Source organism: Halichoeres trimaculatus, unplaced genomic scaffold, assembly GCF_033239565.1.
Source record: "Halichoeres trimaculatus isolate MK-OKI-2021-1 unplaced genomic scaffold, fHalTri1.1 fHalTri1_scaffold_1, whole genome shotgun sequence".
Taxonomy (NCBI): domain Eukaryota; kingdom Metazoa; phylum Chordata; class Actinopteri; order Labriformes; family Labridae; genus Halichoeres; species Halichoeres trimaculatus.
The window spans coordinates 24,410,423-24,428,592 of record NW_027437179.1 but is presented as its reverse complement, the minus strand read 5'-3'; the positions used below and the strand labels follow the sequence as shown (position 1 = coordinate 24,428,592).

General features: G+C 38.6%; 2 protein-coding genes across 4 annotated transcripts in view; one reads left to right on the top strand and one right to left on the bottom strand.

Moving 5' to 3' along the window:
* The first annotated feature begins 4,906 nt into the window (after nucleotides 1-4,906).
* Nucleotides 4,907-8,603, top strand: faim2b (Fas apoptotic inhibitory molecule 2b). Of its 3 annotated transcripts, none has more exons than XM_074673853.1 (12): nucleotides 4,907-5,209; nucleotides 5,678-5,723; nucleotides 6,037-6,104; nucleotides 6,195-6,259; nucleotides 6,409-6,462; nucleotides 6,555-6,605; nucleotides 6,710-6,749; nucleotides 6,843-6,880; nucleotides 6,985-7,072; nucleotides 7,176-7,271; nucleotides 7,488-7,541; nucleotides 7,651-8,603. In XM_074673853.1, exons 1-12 carry the CDS (start codon nucleotides 5,195-5,197, stop codon nucleotides 7,798-7,800), a joined length of 765 nt encoding a protein of 254 aa, XP_074529954.1. In that variant the 5' UTR covers nucleotides 4,907-5,194; the 3' UTR covers nucleotides 7,801-8,603. The 3 variants fall into 3 exon arrangements, with proteins under 3 accessions (XP_074529954.1, XP_074529945.1, XP_074529961.1); XM_074673844.1 differs by having other exon boundaries at nucleotides 5,675-5,723; XM_074673860.1 differs by lacking the exon at nucleotides 7,176-7,271 and having other exon boundaries at nucleotides 5,675-5,723.
* Nucleotides 8,604-9,890: 1,287 nt separating this feature from the next.
* LOC141796661 (RNA-binding motif, single-stranded-interacting protein 2-like) overlaps nucleotides 9,891-18,170 on the bottom strand; it is a 37,663-nt gene continuing 29,383 nt past the window's right edge. The window contains exons 8-14 of the mRNA XM_074677898.1: nucleotides 18,115-18,158; nucleotides 17,811-17,904; nucleotides 16,609-16,659; nucleotides 16,312-16,422; nucleotides 16,024-16,104; nucleotides 15,170-15,257; nucleotides 9,891-13,604 (exon numbers count right to left, since the gene is read on the bottom strand). Of these exons, the coding sequence (XP_074533999.1) occupies nucleotides 15,177-15,257; nucleotides 16,024-16,104; nucleotides 16,312-16,422; nucleotides 16,609-16,659; nucleotides 17,811-17,904; nucleotides 18,115-18,158 (462 nt within the window). The 3' untranslated portion in view covers nucleotides 9,891-13,604; nucleotides 15,170-15,176. The remainder of the gene's footprint in view (nucleotides 13,605-15,169; nucleotides 15,258-16,023; nucleotides 16,105-16,311; nucleotides 16,423-16,608; nucleotides 16,660-17,810; nucleotides 17,905-18,114; nucleotides 18,159-18,170) is intronic.

Sequence of the window (18,170 nt, the reverse complement as noted above, 5' to 3'; positions counted from 1 at the left end):
AATGCCTTCACAGCTGATAGTCTCAAATCAGTGGCATGGATCTCCCCCCAGGTGTCAGGAAAAAGAAAATAGCTGTCAACAAAAAGTTGCCCAGTCCACTTAAGTTCTTTATGCAGCTTTACAAAAAAAAAAAAAAAAAAAAAACAGCCCCTGCTGCAGCTCAGGCAAAGCCAGTGTTCTAGTCATTTCTATGAAACAATCAATGATCTTCATGCGCCACCTGCTGGACAGAATTAAAACAGCAATAACTAATTTTAGCTAAGGCAAAATAACGTGTTTCAGTTGACAGTAAGGCAAAGACTATTTCTGAATCCAGCTTCAGTTATTTATAAATCAAGTTCACACCTTTGATTAGAATACAACACAGCCCCATGAGATGCACGACTGACACATCATTGTGCAGCGATACACTAACTTCTCTGTACTCTCTTAGTTTACTCCTCAGTCTTGGACAAAAAAGATAATTTCAACTGTTTTTTTTAACTATTCCATTTTCAGTTTTGTGGAGTACACAAACGATACAAATAAACCAACAGTATAAAGGCATACTGTAAACATAATATATGCATACAAAGGAAGTGTCAGTGTTGAACCTGAGGCACATCCCTGACAGGTCAGATTTGAATGAATGTAATTTTCTGGGGTAGAGTATAGTTAATGTAGAAAATAATAGTTAATCATTCCATAACAGGCATTTATAGTAGTTGACAAGCTGTCTTGAAATAAACCTTCCCATAACTGTTAATCAGTTGCAACATTGAGATCTTTCTCTCATTTCACTCTAGACTTGTGCAAACCCGGTTTGGGGCCCCCATTCATCAATAGGTGATACATTCCAGAGATGAAGATGTTTATTATAAATCTTTGAATAACAAGTGGAGAAACACCCATTACCCTATGTATGCACAATGGCTGTCAGGAGCTTTTGATAAAACTACATGGGCTTAAATCAACAGATAGCGCTTTTGAATTCAATGTTAAGTTTGACGTTAATGTTTATCCAGAGAAGAAGTGTCAGTTAAGACGGTGCATGTGGTTTATGTGATGAAACAAAGCATCCACTTGCACTCAGTCCAGTCTAAAAAGTCAAAGGGAGAATGTGTTTGTCCTTGGTATCTTTCTTTCTTTACTCAAACAGCAAAGAAGCAGAGGAGAGATTTGATAACATTTTAACTGATTCAGCGTTTTAACTGATGTAGAAGTGTGTGTCTGGAGTGTTCTCTGCAAAATACTGAAAATACTGTTTCTTATTTTCTGATGCCACCTGGTGGCTACAAACATGAAGTGCATATTTAGAAGCACACAGTAAAAAAGCTTTTTATTCTATATTGATGGGAAATAAAATCATGAAAATCAATAACCTCGAGTTATACTAATGAAACAATAAATCAATTACCACGTTAAATTGAGATTTGATTTCAGAGCCCCGAAATGCTTTCTCCACTTTGAAACAACCCTACTTCTGTGATCTGGCTTTTGTTTGTTAATAATTCCCTTTTCTAAACAAATGTAATAATTATTGAAAAGTTAATAAAAGCTAGAAAAAATATTCTTAAAGTTGAAATTTCTTCACGTACTTTGAAGCATAGTCTGCTGGTTTCCAAAGGGGGTTCCCAGCCAGAAGCAAATACTGTTGGGGGGGCCTTGGCATAGTATAGTTTGGGAACCCAGGGGCTAAATGAATCGACGTCACACCTGCCAATCAAGCTACTACCTGCGTCTTTCCTTTTTGTGCACGTTTCGCTCGCTAACCCTAACCAAATTCGAACAGCTGTGTCTAACGAAGAAGCCGGATTTATCTGCTAAAAGTCGGAAAACAATGGAAAGGGAAGAGCAGAAAAAGTTTTTAGCTCCACTACAACTTCTGCCTCACAGCAAGAGAAGACATGTAAAGAGTCACCTGGGCTACCTTCCGGCGATGGTGAAAGCGCAAGAGTGCAAAGTGGCTTGAAAGTGAGGTAGGGATTGCTGTGTTCCTTATAGGCACAGGTATATCAATTTTTTTTAATTTTTTTTTTTGCTCTGAAATTTGTTTAAACGTGTCCAAATGTGCTAAGCTAACAGGCTAGCTTACACACTGTGTTTTCACCAAAGCCATGTGTGTTGATTTCTTCTGGCTTTCTTTCTGGTCAGATGAGGAGTCTTCTCACCTGAGGATTACATTTTAGTTTTTTGGATACCAATATTATGAAGAAAGTAACACGACTGTCATCTCCACCTGTTGTCTGCCAGTGTTTCTTTTTATGTTTTGGGAGGTTCAACCTAGCTAAGAGAGGACGGGGTGGATTCTTGATGATTGTGTCTGGAGACTGAATAGATTATAGATGTAGCGTCCATGACGTCACCCACATGTTTCTGATACAGACGTTTGAGGCCCACTGTGGATGGACACCATATTGCAAATGCTGAAATTAACTTAGCCCCGATGAGTTTGGTTAGGTCTAAGAGGCAGGCCTTTACCCTCCTCACAGACAGGCGCAGGGTGCCCGCCTGTCAGTCAAGTCAGCCCTTGCTCTAAACACACAGATAGATAGCTAGTTTAGAAGACAACCCATTGTGTTTTGTTCTGGTTCCAGGATTGTGTGCTTTCCTTTGGGTGAAGAGGAGTGATAGAGTCTCACACACACATAAAAACACACGAAAATGATAAGTAACAGGAAGTCTTTGAGTTATAGAACAAGTGTTGTATATGGATGAATATGAATCAAAAGCTTGTCATCAATTTTTTCTGTCTTGTGGAGAGAAAATGGTTGGCAAGGCATTTTTGGAGTGTGGGAGAGTCCTGTTCTGTGGGCATTTATCTTCATTCTGAAGGATCCTGCTTGTCTTTAGTAAGATGAGTATAGCTTTTCTTTATGTCTTAAGTTCTTCTTTGTCTTCTACTGAAGGGCCCCACCTTCTCTCGATATTAAAAGGTCCTGTCTGGCCTCATGTCAAAAAACCCTGTCCACCTTTATGTGAAAGGGCCCATGTGTCTTCATGTTCAAGCTTCCTGTCTGTCTTAATTGCGAAGGATACTGTTGCTCTTTGTAAGGTCCTGTTTGTCCATGTTGGAGAGTCTGGCAAGTGACTTATAGGTCCCATTGAGATGTTGGCCAATGTTTACTTCTGGTGTAAAGCTGTGCTTTTTTTAATAGGTATATATGTGAACTGCAGTTTTAACTGTTACAAATCAGCTTTATGTTTTAAGACCAGATGTTGCCACTTAATCAACTGTGATCTGTGATTCAATCCAACCCTTTCTCACAGTTTAGACCACTTTCAGATAAATGAAATTGATTCAGGAGACAGCATTTAATCAGAATCAGAATCAGAATCAGAATCAGAATACTTTATTGATCTCCCGAGGGGGACATTCCATTTCAGTTACAACCCCTCCAAGACATATAAGAAAACAAACATGGGGAAAAACAGAAATGAGATGAAACGTAGGAGCTGCCAGCTACCCAGCGCCCCTTTGCAATAGGTAAGAAATGACAACATTGGGAGAGGAGAGGGGAAAAAAAAGGTCAATTTCAGGCTTTGTCCCAGGGGGGCGTAGTTTGAGATCAAGAAAAAAACACCTCAGCATGAAGCACATAACAGGTGCTTTGTTTGCAATGTACAGATATAAAAAACAATCTTTCGAAACCTATTTTTGCTTAATGTTTGGAGACCTAACATCAGTAATGCCACTCTTTTTGTAAAGCCTAACAAGCTGTATTAGTCCTAAACTCCACTAGTTGTATTTAAAAGCACTTTCCAAGTAAGAAGGAATTTCAGCCACGTGTCTTGATTAGGATTGTATTCAATTTTCAGTTAGAGTCATTGCTTGCGAAGAAGTGAAAAAATTCTATTTACGATTTTTTTCTATTAGCCAATCTTATAAAACAAAAATAACAAAAACAAAAGGAAAAAGCATCTGATCTGTGACAGAAATCTCATATCAGATCCATGGCATATGTAAGCTGTTGTGTCAGTCGTCAAGAGTTTTGCCAGCTTTGTGTATGTGGGAGGGGTGAGAACTTGTCTGAGATCAAAGAAGGACAGGAGTGCCATGAAGTCACTTTTCCTGGATCGGTCATTGTGGTTCCCGTCCCTCATGACCATCAGCTGCATGCCTTTGTCGATAATGTCTGAGAGGACCTGAATTTTGGCTTTTCATGGTGACATATTAGACGTCTTTGTGGTCTTGTGTCATGTTTACGTTCAGTTGGCCTCTTGGTCTGGCAACGAAAGCTTAAATGAATATTTGTGAAGTAGATCAAAGGTGGGAGCTGTCAGTAAATCTCATTATTAAGGTTATGTGTGTGTGCGCCATAATGTTCTTAACTTTAATCTCATTAGTCTGACGTACCTGTGACTCAAAAAGTCCCTTATACAAAAAAGTGATGATCCTTAAATTACTCCAGTGTAGCCACAAATAAAACAACTCTGAATAGATCTGTAGAATTTTTACAACACACACAAATCTAGATAAAAAATGCAATAAAGAAAACATTTGATAATGTGTTTGATTTAAATGGGACCAAAAGTTATGCATCAGAAGTATCTTTGATTAAAATACATAGTTTTGCTTTGTAATATATAAGTTGGAATAAAAACAAATAAATATACTGCTGTGATCTTTATTCTGCACCACTAAAATCAAGATTACCATGAAATATCTTTTAACATTTCTTTGCCCCTAAGTTTTCCCTAACTGGGGCAAATACTTGTGTAATACATATGTAATTCAGATATGCAACTGCTATGAGTCACTCTGGAGAGCACTGGGATGATTAACTGCGCCCAAACACTGTTGACACAGTAGAAAGAATCCTAAATGACACCCCTGCTCAGAGACAACAGTGGTACAGTCTGGCTTCATCTCAGTGTTTTTGACTACCTGGAATTTGCTAGAATGTCCTTGTTGGACAGATGATAGGGGTGGCCTGGGATCAGGGTTAGAGAGAGATTAACCACATGGAGGCCTTTAAAGCTTCAGTGTAATCCTTACGCAGGAGATAAATTCAGAGCAACAACTACTCTGGAGACAGCATTTGTACTTGCAGTGTTTACCACGAACGAAACCAGATCAAAAAAGAAGAGAAGAACATAATTTATTTTTTGTCCAAACACTGGATTCACAGGACGACCAACAAGATAGTTCTATTTGATCTGCCGTTTGAGAAGAAGTTACATTGTCAGCACAAAACTACAAAGAGGGGAGATCATGAAGAAGGGAAAGGTGAGTTTTTTACTTTCCTGCGTACACTTGTGAATATATTTCAATTGAATTTATATGTAAAGATTGTAACATTGAATGCTAGTTTTGGATATTTTATTCTGTAAAGACAAAAAAGACAAAAGAAAGAATCAAAACAATCAACCGACCAAACAATAATAATTAGATTAGGTTTGATGTCTTGAAATAAGTGTGAAGAAGTCTCTGAAATGAACATTGTACTGTATACATCTGCTTTAACATTCTCTGCAACGGCTATAAAAAGATGGAGGCCCATCACATCATTCGTAATCCTTTGAACTGATGAATTGCAGAGGCAGCTCTGTAGAGAAATCTAAAGGAAATTCTGTCCAGATGTAGTAAATGAGATGTTGTGTGTACTAGTAAACAGATTGATATATTTTAAAAACAACAGATTTTTTGATACAAATTATTTTAAAGACCCTACTAACCATCCTTTTATCCCAGCAGGTAATTGATGAAAATGAGCCACCTACTTATCAGGAGGCCACAGCAGGTAAATGATTTCTCACTGTGTGTTTGATGTGTTTGATTACCTGTGATTGTAATAACAGTGGCTTATTTTCTTTGTTTTTCGAAAAAAAAAAAAACAATTTAAAAATAATCACATCCTTTTCTGTTCCTGTTCCAAAGCTTTAAGTGAAAAGGGGATTGTTTTTCCTGTTCAGTGTTTTGTGTCTGAAATGTTGTGTCTGACCATATCAGATGTTAAAAAGTACTTTCCCATGAGACAACCTCATTTTAAGAAAACTGCTGAAGCATCTCTGAAAGATTTGATTTCTTAGCTGTTCTTTGTGATCTTTCTCCAGGCTACGGCGAGATGGAGGCTCAGTTTTCCTGGGATGACAAAAATATCAGACGGACCTTCATCAGGAAGGTAAAAATTGGTTCACGTGAGCAATAAATGCAGATGAACCTTCACAGGGACAACTACTGTTTTCCTGACACAATTTATGTTTTCCTGTAGGTCTACGCCATCCTCATGGTCCAGCTGCTTGTGACTGTGGGAATTGTGGCTTTATTCTCATTCTGGTACTTATACTCCTGTTCTAGTGGCTCAAACTTGTATATACACACAAACATATATGTTAAATATGTTGTATAATATTTAAGTGAAGTGGGGTTTTTTTTTAAATTCGGATAAAAGTGTTGATCAAATGTATCGTGTTTTGTCCCTACAGTGCCCCTGTGAGGTTTTATATCCAGACTCATCCTGGCTTGTACATGGCGTCTTAGTAAGTGCTATTCAATAAATACTCCAAATACAGTACCACCCTTTTCTGTTGATTTATGTATTAAAACTATCTTTTCCTCCCTTTTTTGACAGTTTAATGTTTTTTGCCACATACATCGCACTGAGTTGCTGTGGTGATCTGAGGTAAGCCTTTGCTCTAACATAGGAGCAAAAAAAAAAAAAAAGAAATCTTACACTGTGTAACAAATGTGTAAAAAATAAGCTGACAAACTGTTCTTCCTCCACAGGAGGCAGTTTCCTTGGAACCTCATGTTGTTAGTCCTCTTCGTAAGTATCCTTCACCAAGAAAGCTTTAAAACACTCACCATGAACTAAGTATACATGCTTCCTGTGGTAACTTATCTTTTACATTTCCAACAGACTCTGAGCATGGCCTTCATGATGGGATTTGTTTCAAGGTAAATAATAAGTTGTCACACAGATGTTTTTTTTAAGTAGCTGTCAGTGAAATTTCCAAAGTGAAGGCTTCTGTAATGAATGTCATTTTCTTTTTCTCCTCCAGCTTTTATAACACCAAGTCAGTGGTTCTGTGTTTGGGAATCACAGCTGTGGTGTGTTTGTCTGTCACTCTCTTCAGCTTCCAGAGCAAGGTGAGAAAAAGACCATAAACCTCACTTATTAGGTAAAAAAAAAAAAAAAAGAAAAAAGAAAACCAACCATCATCTGCCTCTGTTCTTTTTTTATTTGCTTTAGATTGATGTCACATCCTATCAAGGCGTCCTGTTTTCTTTGTGCATGGTCATGCTTCTCTGTGCCATCACCATCTCCATTGTTGTCCCTTTTGGATACGTGAGTAAACCCTGCAGCCTTCTAGAAACGCTCCAGAGCAGTTAGCTAAACAGCATTTACAGCTTAAGGCCTCAGGTGTTGTTGTCTGTATTTGGGTGTGTAAGAGTGGATTAGCCTCACAGATAATCTTGCGGAGCACTGTGCCGTCTTTCTTTAATTAGCATCTTACGATCCTTCTTATCAGTGTTTTGTAATGTATTTTATTTTTTGCCTCAGGTTCCTTGGTTACATGCCACTTACGCAGTGTTAGGAGCCATTCTTTTTACTCTGGTAAGAACTAGACACATAACCACCATCAAAGCCATCAAAAGAAAGTATAAAATGTTTTTTCTTAACACATTATTTGACGTTTGTCTCCTTTCATCTTTCTTTGTTACAGTTCCTCGCATTTGACACCCAGATGCTGCTTGGGAACAAGCGCTACGCTATAAGTCCAGAGGAGTACATCTTTGCTACTCTCAGCCTCTACCTGGACATTATCTATCTGTTCAGCTTCCTACTACAAATCATGGGAGGAGGCCGCGATTGAAAAGCTGCTATTTTGACTCTTAGAAGCTCAATCTGGATTTATTACCTCCATGAAGACAAGAAGACATCAGGGCTTTACGGTTTACTAAATCACCATTTTATGGTTTTGTCACTTTTCTTTGACGTAAGAGCAGTGTGTTTGTTCCTGGTGTTTGGTTGTGTAAACTCATCCATGTAACCCTGCTGCTGATTTGCCACTGCGCTCTGGCAGAATTCACATTCATCTCATACCTAACTGTAACTTCCTGTTGACAAGTTTTTATATTGATCAGGGTCTGTTGTGAAATCACCACCCACCATGTGTTCCAACACTCATTCCATCCGTAGACAACATTCCAATAACAGTTGAGATGTAAAGATTATTTTTGCTGCACTAGAATGTTTATTCATCATGGAGCCAAAAATAGGAACATTCAGGAAGTTTTCACTTTTTAGCTTCAGCAGGGATGATATGATACAGTGTTTTGTACTTGTTTAAACATTTGTAAAATGTTTTCATACTAAAAGCTCAGTTTGAGTGTGGCTGAGTCACAGTTGACAAACTGTATGAGTGACACCTAAAGTATTGTTGAGATGCTTGACTAACATTCGGCAACAACTGACTGGGTAAAGAATAGCATTTAAACTTTATTATACCACTTAACTTATAAGACATCTGTTGCAATATCTGTTGTAACTTTAATGTGGCCTTTGGAATGTGATAGAAAACTATTATTTTGTCTAGAGACGTCCTGACTGTACAGTGAAATCAGAGCATGTTACCTTTTTTTAGACACTAACTTGTCTATTAACCTCTTGAATAGTCATAACTCAATAAAACGTGTTACTGTGATGTGCAGTGTCTTTTGACAGAAAGTGATAAATTATGGTTATAATTTCAGCATGCAGCACCTGGTTGTCTAAAATTAACAAAGTCTTCTAGCAGGCCTCCCTGCGTGTACATTTAAACCTCTGCAGATGATCGAGAATGCAGCAGCACATCTGGTCTTTAACCAGCCCAAAACAACACATCACCCCATGGTTAATCTCTCTCTTCTGATCAAATTCATAGCTCTTCTTCTGGCTTACAAAACATTGACAAGAATGGCTCCTACCTACTTGGGATCCCTCATCCAGGTCTACACTCCTTCTTGCCCACTCCGCTCTGCTTGTGAAAGACACCTGGTGCTCCCAGCCCAGCGCTGCTCCAAATCTCAAGCCAGACTCTTCTCCTCTGTTGTTCCAAAACAGTGGAATGTATTACATGACTCCACCCAATCCACAGAGTCCCTCTCTACTTTTACGAGATGTCTGAAGACTCATCTGCTCAGGGAACACTTAGGCTCTTAAGCTGACCCTTCTCCTCCTCGATCTCAGGGACCCAGCTTATTTAATGTTGTTGAATGATCAACAATATTGTTGACCTTGAATTATTAGTTGTGGCTACATTATTTTATTCTGGCAATAGACAGCAGCCAATCAAACTTAAAGAACTTTGCTGGGCTTACTAAGGTTTCTCCCTCCAGTCCAAATTCTTGGTTGTGTTGTATGTCGCTTTGGACAAAAGCGTTAGCTAAATGAAATTGTATAAGTGTTGAAAATCATGTTGTAAAGGATAAATACACCACCTTAATGTTTGGATCTGCATCAGCCCTGAATAAAAGTGGTGGCTTTTGTAGCAGGTATCCTACCCCTGTTGCATGCTGGGGTGGTTCTAATCAAGGGCTGGGTTATGCTCCCCCCAAAAAATGTATTTTGTATTTTTTATTTCTTAGTTTTTAGAGACACGTTATTACAACTCAAAGCTTTTCAAATACAGTATATGCTGGTCCAACATAAACTACAGATATTTTAGAAACCAGAGTGGGGGAGCAGGACTGAAAGCATTGTCTCACCATGGAGCAAATTTTTTCCCCCTAAACAACCTGCTCATGCTACATTTTCCACTGACAACTTTTCTTACATTACAATAGTTGAACATAAAATCTTCATTTGGCTGTTTTTACAGATATCAGAACGTATAGAATAAATTGCCTCTTTCTTAAACATTCAATATGAAAAAACCTGCCTTGCCTAAAATAATATATCTTAACTACTAAATTTTCTTAATAAACATTTAATATTGAAGTACACATGTAAGTTCGATTTGATCCACAGCAACTTTAAAACACTCCTGATACATGTTAAGCGACAACATAGTCTCCACACTCTAAAAGTTAGCTCAGACAGTTTAAAGACACAGTTTGCTCACTCATTGAAACGCGGCTTTTATTAAAAAAGGAAAAATTGACATATTCAAATTCAAAGAGAAAACCAAGAAAGAAAGAAAATCTTATCTCAATCAATAAAAAAACACAAGTTACAGACAATTTAGCATCTCTGGCACAGGAAGACAAAAGGAGCCAAGTGGCTTTGCAAAATAACCAAATATCAAAACCTCTTTCCTCTAACAAAACTGTACAAAATGAGTTCTTGTATAAATAAGAAAACTGTTCACAAGCAGAGTAAGACGAGCCCACGGGATTCCCAAAATGTCGGCACTTCACACTAACTGGATTTATTTTGTGTTGGGAAAGAAGGTCATTCATATCTTGATCATAAATGTCCTTACAAAACTTTAAAACATGTAATTCACAATACTGGGAAACCCTTTTCTGTACATTAGTGTCATGATGAAAGAACTGGAAACACCTGATGGTTGCTCTTAACCAAGTGGGCACATTTTGAAGATCCAGATAGGGCAACATCTTAAAGCCTGCTTGGAAATCCTGTTTTAGCAGCAAAACATTTTGAATCTATGAAACAAGCCATTGAATGGACATTGCTAACAAAAAGCGCATTTCAAATAAGAATGGACTGAAAAAAATAAGTGCAAGCTGATATTTTTTGTCTTTGAAATGTGATGTGCTGTTTACATTGCACACCACTGATCTGAGAAGTCCTCAAATTTTCACCAATTTTAAGATTTCAATGATTTTCCTAATGCTGTCTCAATTTAGAGCATCAAAATTTCTTTTATATAACCTCTTTAAAAAACACAAAATAAATAACACGGCATTGTAAAAAGTGGTCATTTCATAGTTTCAAAATCCTGTATTTTGTATTAAAAGTGATGGCTAATACATGGAATATCATTTCTCCAAACATATAAACAATATCCATGACATTTTCCTTCATGGTGCACTGAATCTGAACAACTTGCTTATCACTGTGTTTTTCTGGACAGGCCATAAATCACAAAAAAAAAACAACATCACAAAAAACACACATAAAGAAACAAACACAAATGGTGTGAAGAGGAAGGGAAAGAAGAGAAAGAAAGAAGACTTTTTACAGAATTAGCTCTCATGTCAAAAAACTGTTCTCTATAACTTGTGGGTGTCTGCAGCAGACATTCAGATCGGTAATGAGTTCGATAATGTGTACTCAAATCTTCCATGGTGGAAATTGTTGAAAACTGTAAATGTGAAATTGTCACATTTAATCAAAAGCAGACTGTGAAATAGTTTGCGTGTTGAGTCGTTACCACCAAAAATAAAAAGCAGGTTGAACTACAACAGAGAGCTAGGACAATGGGCGGTGACATCTTTGGTTGTGGAGAATTACAGAAATACACAGCAAAACATGTGAGAAGAAATATCCTGACAAAAACAGAATCATTAAACTGTGAGCTTTGAAAATGTTCTTTGTTTAAACATTGATGGTTTATGGAGCAGGAAGAAAAAGCTCCCAGCGACTCTACAGCTAACACCACTTCTGACCATAAACTTGATGTCATTGGAACAAGCCTGTTGTCATTTCCACAGTATATACAACTCAGTATGGATCCTACGAGAGATGAGGCAGTTCATCCAGAGAGAAAACATTAAGGCTTAGCTTCAAATAGTTTTTGCAAAATTTTGGATCACCCTCAATTTCATTCAGACAAGCTGTCTCACTAAAGGCTATAAGAATCGTCTTTAATGGCACTTCCATGGTCTAGTGAGCAGTCCTTTTGTAAAACCATGATTTCTCATATCTACATATCTACAGTTTATGATGTCTGTATAAATTAAAGTTCAACACATTTGGATGTACTGTTGAAACACACCAGGGCTTGTGCAAACCAAGCTTTTTTGAGCCACAACACGAGTGCAGCATCACTATGAATCTTTTGGATCAGCACTGAAAAGAAGTCATCGTTTGGTTCAGCTCACCATGCCCAAAGGCTTCTTATAAACAGGCCTGACAAAACATGAGGACAGATGACTTGAGGTTTAGAATGGAAATTAGTATGAAGACAAAACAAGAGAAAACATGTGCACGAGAAAACAGCGTCGATCGTCAGGTGGGGAAAAGAACTAAGCTCTACTCTAATAAAGACACATCTACAAAGCTAAACTCTACAGCTAAAATCCAATCTACTTCAAAGATAAAATCATCAAAAATAAGGCAAATTAGCTCAAAAGATTTTCAAGTGACAGACACAAGAAAAAAACCCAGAAACATTGAACTTTCTACAAACTAAAAAAAAAATCACTGACAGAATCAAACTCAGGTGACAACAGCAGCATTGAAAAAAAGACAACTCCCTTTCCTTTACAACAAATTACTCTCAGGGATTGTGTAAATCCTATTTGATTTCCCTCACTGCGTTTGCTAACCTACATCTTAATTTAGTAACTGCATTGCTCTTTGTACACATAATCTCTCAGTAACAAATCAAATCTGAGACACATCCTCTTTTTTTTCCTACAACAGAGGATGGATTCAATGATACCTGAAGGTTTGCCACAACAAAACCGCTTAAAACCACTTCTCATGGACACAGATGCAACAATGCAGAACAGGACAGCTGTTAGTGAGAAGAGGTGTCATCTGGTCAAATATACTAAGTTATCCTTTCTGTTGGGTAGAGTTCAGTAATGTCCATTTCATCTGGTCTTTAAAGACTAGTATTAAATAACTTGTTTTTATAAATGTACGGTTGAATGATCTACAAACTCTAAAAAATAGAACTATAATTCAATATAAATAGAAATAATTGATTGTCTTTTGTTCTCTTATGGAAGAATGGTTTAACGTAAAAAAAATAATTTGTCTAAACTATAAACAATGTTAATATCATCATCTGTGCGTGAGTAGAAATCTCTGCAGCAGTTACAGGAAGAAGTAGCTTTAAACGGTTAATGACTCGACACATCAGAGCAACAAAGTGTGTTTCGGATCCTAAATCTGTACAAGTTCTCGCCCCCCTGCTGCAAAAAGAACATCAAACATCAGACATCAGGAAATAAAAATGGAAAGTTTGCATATTTTACAAAAAAAAGAAATCAAAGACACATTGTGTTTCAACTCTTCCTTAAATCACCCTGAAACATCCAGAATGCTTTTTAAAAATAAGGATTTGTTATATTACGTGCACAAAAATATGCTCTGTGTCTTTTCCTCCTCTCATATTTTTTTCCTTTTTTAGCTTCTCGCTGTTCCTTTTTTTCAGTTATCAAAATAGATCTTAGCTTCTGTGAGGAAGACCCCCAGCCTTTGGTTGATCAACTCTTGAGGATGTGAGCAGTAAAGTCCAATGATGTGAGTGTTGTCCTCTTTTTTAGAAAAAAAAAAATACAGGAAAACAACAGACATGCACGCACACACACATACACATATGCACACTCACACATACACAACTTTCACACACTCACACGAACACACACACTCACAAACATACGTGTTCCTTTTGTTATCCATGTTCAAGTCTGGGATGCTTGGTGTTGGAGCACAGATCTTTCCAGCTGAATCCTGCTTGGTTGGATTCATCTCGTGCCCTCGGCCCCACCCTGCTGGGAGCTACAGAAAACATCCAAAACTCAGTACCAAAGCATTGAACTAGCTTTATTGGTTCATTAGTAAGTACTCATAAACATGAGTCATGGACTACAGAGTTTCCTTCAGCAGCCATGGCAGATTTAATCAGATTCTTTAAAATGAAGATAAACCTGGTATGCCTAAAACAAGAAGAGGGGAGAGGAGCTAGCCTCACTCTATCAGAGCTGAACTAATTAAGCTTAGGGCTGGTTAAGGCAGGCCAGGAAGAGCACATGAAAGTCGATCAGCCCATATGAGCTGACAGCTTAACTGATTACTTCTACAAATTCAACTGCCAAATAGCAATAGAGGGTTTATTTGTTTATCAACAACGGTGGATGCGCGTGCAACTTGGGTGCAGAAGCACTGCGGAGTATAATGGTTTGTCAACTGATGTGGAGGAGTTGACCACCAAAAAACACATTCTTTAACTTAATGTCATCACTTTGACGGACAGCGAAATGCTGAAATAGCAGTGAGTGGATAGAAGAGATCAGCAAGTGGTCAGATATTAGGTGGACAGACGTTTTTTGCAGCGAAACCTAGCGTGTACCCAGAGAGGAAACACAACTCACTCGATGCTCATGACTGCATTATCCGTGGACACTTATCAGACTGTGACAGACCAGGATGTAAACATCGTTTCATAATATTCCCTTACTTTATTTGGCCATAAAATCAGTTTCTGTTAATCATAATTTATAGGTTCACTCATTATTTAATGTCCATATTGAGTCCATGTTTGGTCAGATCCTCAGCCCCAAACCAACTGTTTCATTTAATAATCAAAGTCAAATCTGTATTTTGAATATCAGCAGTTAATATTTCTTGTGTGCAGTCAAACCTGCTTAACTGAGGTTGGATAAAGAATGCACATTTAATTACAAACATGCAGATGTTGCTGGTGTATCAGTGTAAAGCGTGACCCTGTTAACTGGTGACTCTCGGCCGTTAATCACGGCTGCCGTCGGCTGAAAGTCACCAGTTTGCATGGTCGCTGTTGACGTCAAAACACTGGTTGCGCTGTAATGGTCGAAAATTGACAGAGTTGCCTCTATTGTGTAGTTGTGCTTTTGTGTATTGTATTGTTTTTGACAGCTGTCCACAGAACAACCGTACATTTTGATGCTTCTAACAGGTTGAATTTAGAGTTAAAAAAACACTAACTCATCTGAATGAATGGAGCTAAATGCTGCTTCTGCGGTCAAGATGCGTGCACATTATTATACTCTGGCTTTGCAACTAACGTAAACCTCAATGACGTGGCACATTTTACCAGTGTCATATGTATTGTCCCTGATTGCCTACTTTTTTTCTGTGCCCCAGTGGTCTTTGCTGCTGTTCTCCCTGCTTAAGCTGGCCTGAATGGATGTGCAATACCTTGCAAGTCATTTCATAAGCTTTATTTGTATCAATCTCATCAGGTGCACAGTCTACACCTGTCGTAAACTTTGACTGTCTTTGGATAAATGTGTTTTATTTGGGGGTTATCTGCATGAAAAGTTGATGATGTCCAGTTGAGTGCACAGAAACATCCTCTGTCCTACCTTAGTTTCACTTGTTGTGTTGGTATGAGTAGTTTGTGTGTTCTGCTGGGGTCTCCATGGCAACCTGTTGCTGTTGACCGCCATTCTCCTAAAAGAGGTAAAGGTGTGTTATCCTACAGGTTCCATTTCTTGATGAAATTGCCAACACTTGAGAAATAAATAGTTTTTCATCAAAAGATAAAGATGACAAAAGCCAATATTTTCTCAATAACATCTCAGTTGAAAAAGACACAATAATCTGTTGAGCACATGAACCAAAAGTCTGACTTTATGAATGAAATCTGGCTAGAGGGGATTCTTTGAATTAAGGAGTGGCTGGAGTTCACCACACTTCCTTCCTTCTGGTACCTTCCTCTTGAATTCATCAAACCAATCACAGCCTGAGTTCCTAATATGCTAAACCTGTGTCTCTGTGAATTTATAACCTGCTTTCTGTCTTATTCACTGTTTTGCTCATGCACAGTCACAGGGGTTTTTCGTTTGATTTGGCTGCCAGCTAAGACACCCTTCTTTGCATACTGTATTTAGTGTTAAGTTAGCAACCTAATAAACAGTTGTATGTGTTTAAACTGAAAGCAAATCAAAATCTGCCTCCTCAGATCGTCTGTTCGGTAAGTCTGTGTTCCCCTGTAAATAGTAAGTTACACTGAGGCTTTAAGTACCACCCCCACCCCCTTGGTCTTGTGCCTCAAGCTGCCATATCTAAAAATAGCTGAGACCAGGTAGCAGACTCTTTTGAGCACAAAGATGTCTGAAGCTTCAGTAAATACAGTTTTACGAAGGTTTTGACGGTCACTCTTCCTTGTCACGAACATAATAAATGTAAGCAGCTGAGATCGAGGGTAGCTTCATACCTCGACTGCGACACTGGAGGGAGGCACTGGGGTGTACTGGGGGAGGTAGGTCCCCTGCATAGATGTGTTGGCCGGAATATACTATGGGGAAGGCAAAGAGGAAAACATGAATTGTAAATGCAATTTGACAACAGTAATGGACTTTGTGTATTTCAGGGCAGTTAGCTACCGAGACAGTTTTCTGCCTCTTTTAATATGTGTTCATGTGTTTTTTTTTGTTTTTGTGTGTGTGTGTGTGTGTGTGTGTGTGTGTGTGTGTGTGTGTGTGTGTGTGTGATTAGTACTGACTGTGCCCGTGCTGCCCAGGGAAAGGTGGCTCAGCTGCTGGGTGAGAGGTCCCATCATCGATGTGGGCTGGATGGACATGGCGTGATCCATTGTTGGGGTTAGAACTGTACCCTGTGAGTGCGTCAGAAACAAGAACAAACATTAATAGCCGAGTTTGGTTCTTCAGCTTCACCTCCCATTTTCTATCTTTAAATGCCTTGTGGTTGTTTTTCTCTTGGCTCCTTGTCTTCCAAATATCTGATCAGTCTTGACAAACACATACACAGTGGAGGAGGTGGTGAGGGGGGAGATACTCACAGCTGGCTGCATGAGGTATGACTGATGGTGCATCCAGGACGGGCTGTGTACCTACAGGGCAGAAATGATCAATGGTCTGCATTAGTGTGGTGCAGTTAACACACATTTGTTCACTTTTCAGTAACACACATACACATTCTGAAAGGTGTGTAACTACAGTCTTTGACACTGTACTTCTTGGCTGCTCAACAGTTGTTTAGTGTGTCTGCTGCATTAATAACTATTACCTTACAATCTGCAACACAATTTGACACAGATGATGAATAACTTGGCATACTTATGAGCCACTTGCAATGGATGATCAACATCTCATTCCATTTTTCATTTTCCTGGCTGGTAGCAGGGAATGATGGCTGACTTAAGCCATGAGGGGGATGCTTACTTTGCGGATTAAGTTATGGATATGTGTGAATCCTGGGTTGTGAATTTTAGACCCCTGGTATATGATGATCCGGCTGTTATTGGATCTATTTTGAGGGGGGGAAAAGCTGTCTTCTATTTCAATCAAAAGTTTCATCTTCGTCACAGACTGAACCCAATGGCACTGAAGCCGGTGGGTTCTGAAAGCAGAAACTAGAAACCAAACCACTAACTATCTCAAAGTAACAACACCATCATTGAGCCATGAGCACTCAAAATCACATCTTGAAGTTCTGTGGCCAAACTTATCTGTTGCCTCTGCATACCCTTGGGACCCTAATTGTGACATTTTGTGGGCCTTATCTAATAACAAGTGTGTAATAGTTTAAAGCAGCTAAGAGTACATTTTATTATGTGTTGACTTTGGCAGCCCCTGTGGGACAAGCTATGCATCTTATCTCTCTGCTGATACTGTGCAGTACATGGGAGTTGTGTTTTCTAAGAAAGTCTCCAGAACCCTTTGAGTGGGTTAATGAGACACTTAGTGTGAAGTTCTGCCAAGAAAAAGTAAACAAAAGGAACTTTGTTTGCTGCTGTATATACTTTTGTCGTAATCTGTCCTAAAAGCAGCAATAGAGGGTGTTGAAACATTACTTTTGGAAATAGCCCTTCATCTGGTTTATTTTAAGTATCTATGAATTTAGGCTAAGTTCCAGTTACTCCTTGTAAATATATACAATATTTATATTAAGTGATTTGGCAAAGAAAAGCATCAGAAAATTTGAAGTTAAGACTTTGAGGTATATGGATATGTGTAAATGATGTAAAGCAGAAAAATCTACCTGGTAGGATGAAACAGGAGAATGCATGTAGGGGGGAAGCGAAGTCTGGGCGATCATTCTGTTTGGAGCCAGACTGTAGGGTGAGGAGTAGAAGCTGGCAAACAGTCAGAGCAAAGTCAGAAAAAAAAAACTTTAAACAGCCTCACCATGTCAACCATCTGCAGCATTTGTCCAGCCACATTGACAACATTTTTAAATTCCTGTTGCATACAGCAGAGGGCAGCACTTAACCACAGTTTGAATACTACACTTTCTTTCCTGGAGGGTTGGGACTGTTTTCAGTCAGTGTGTGCATACCACTCACCCATTTTGTAAGGCTGTGGGGTCATACGCAAGCGTCATTCCTCCCTAGGAAAACAA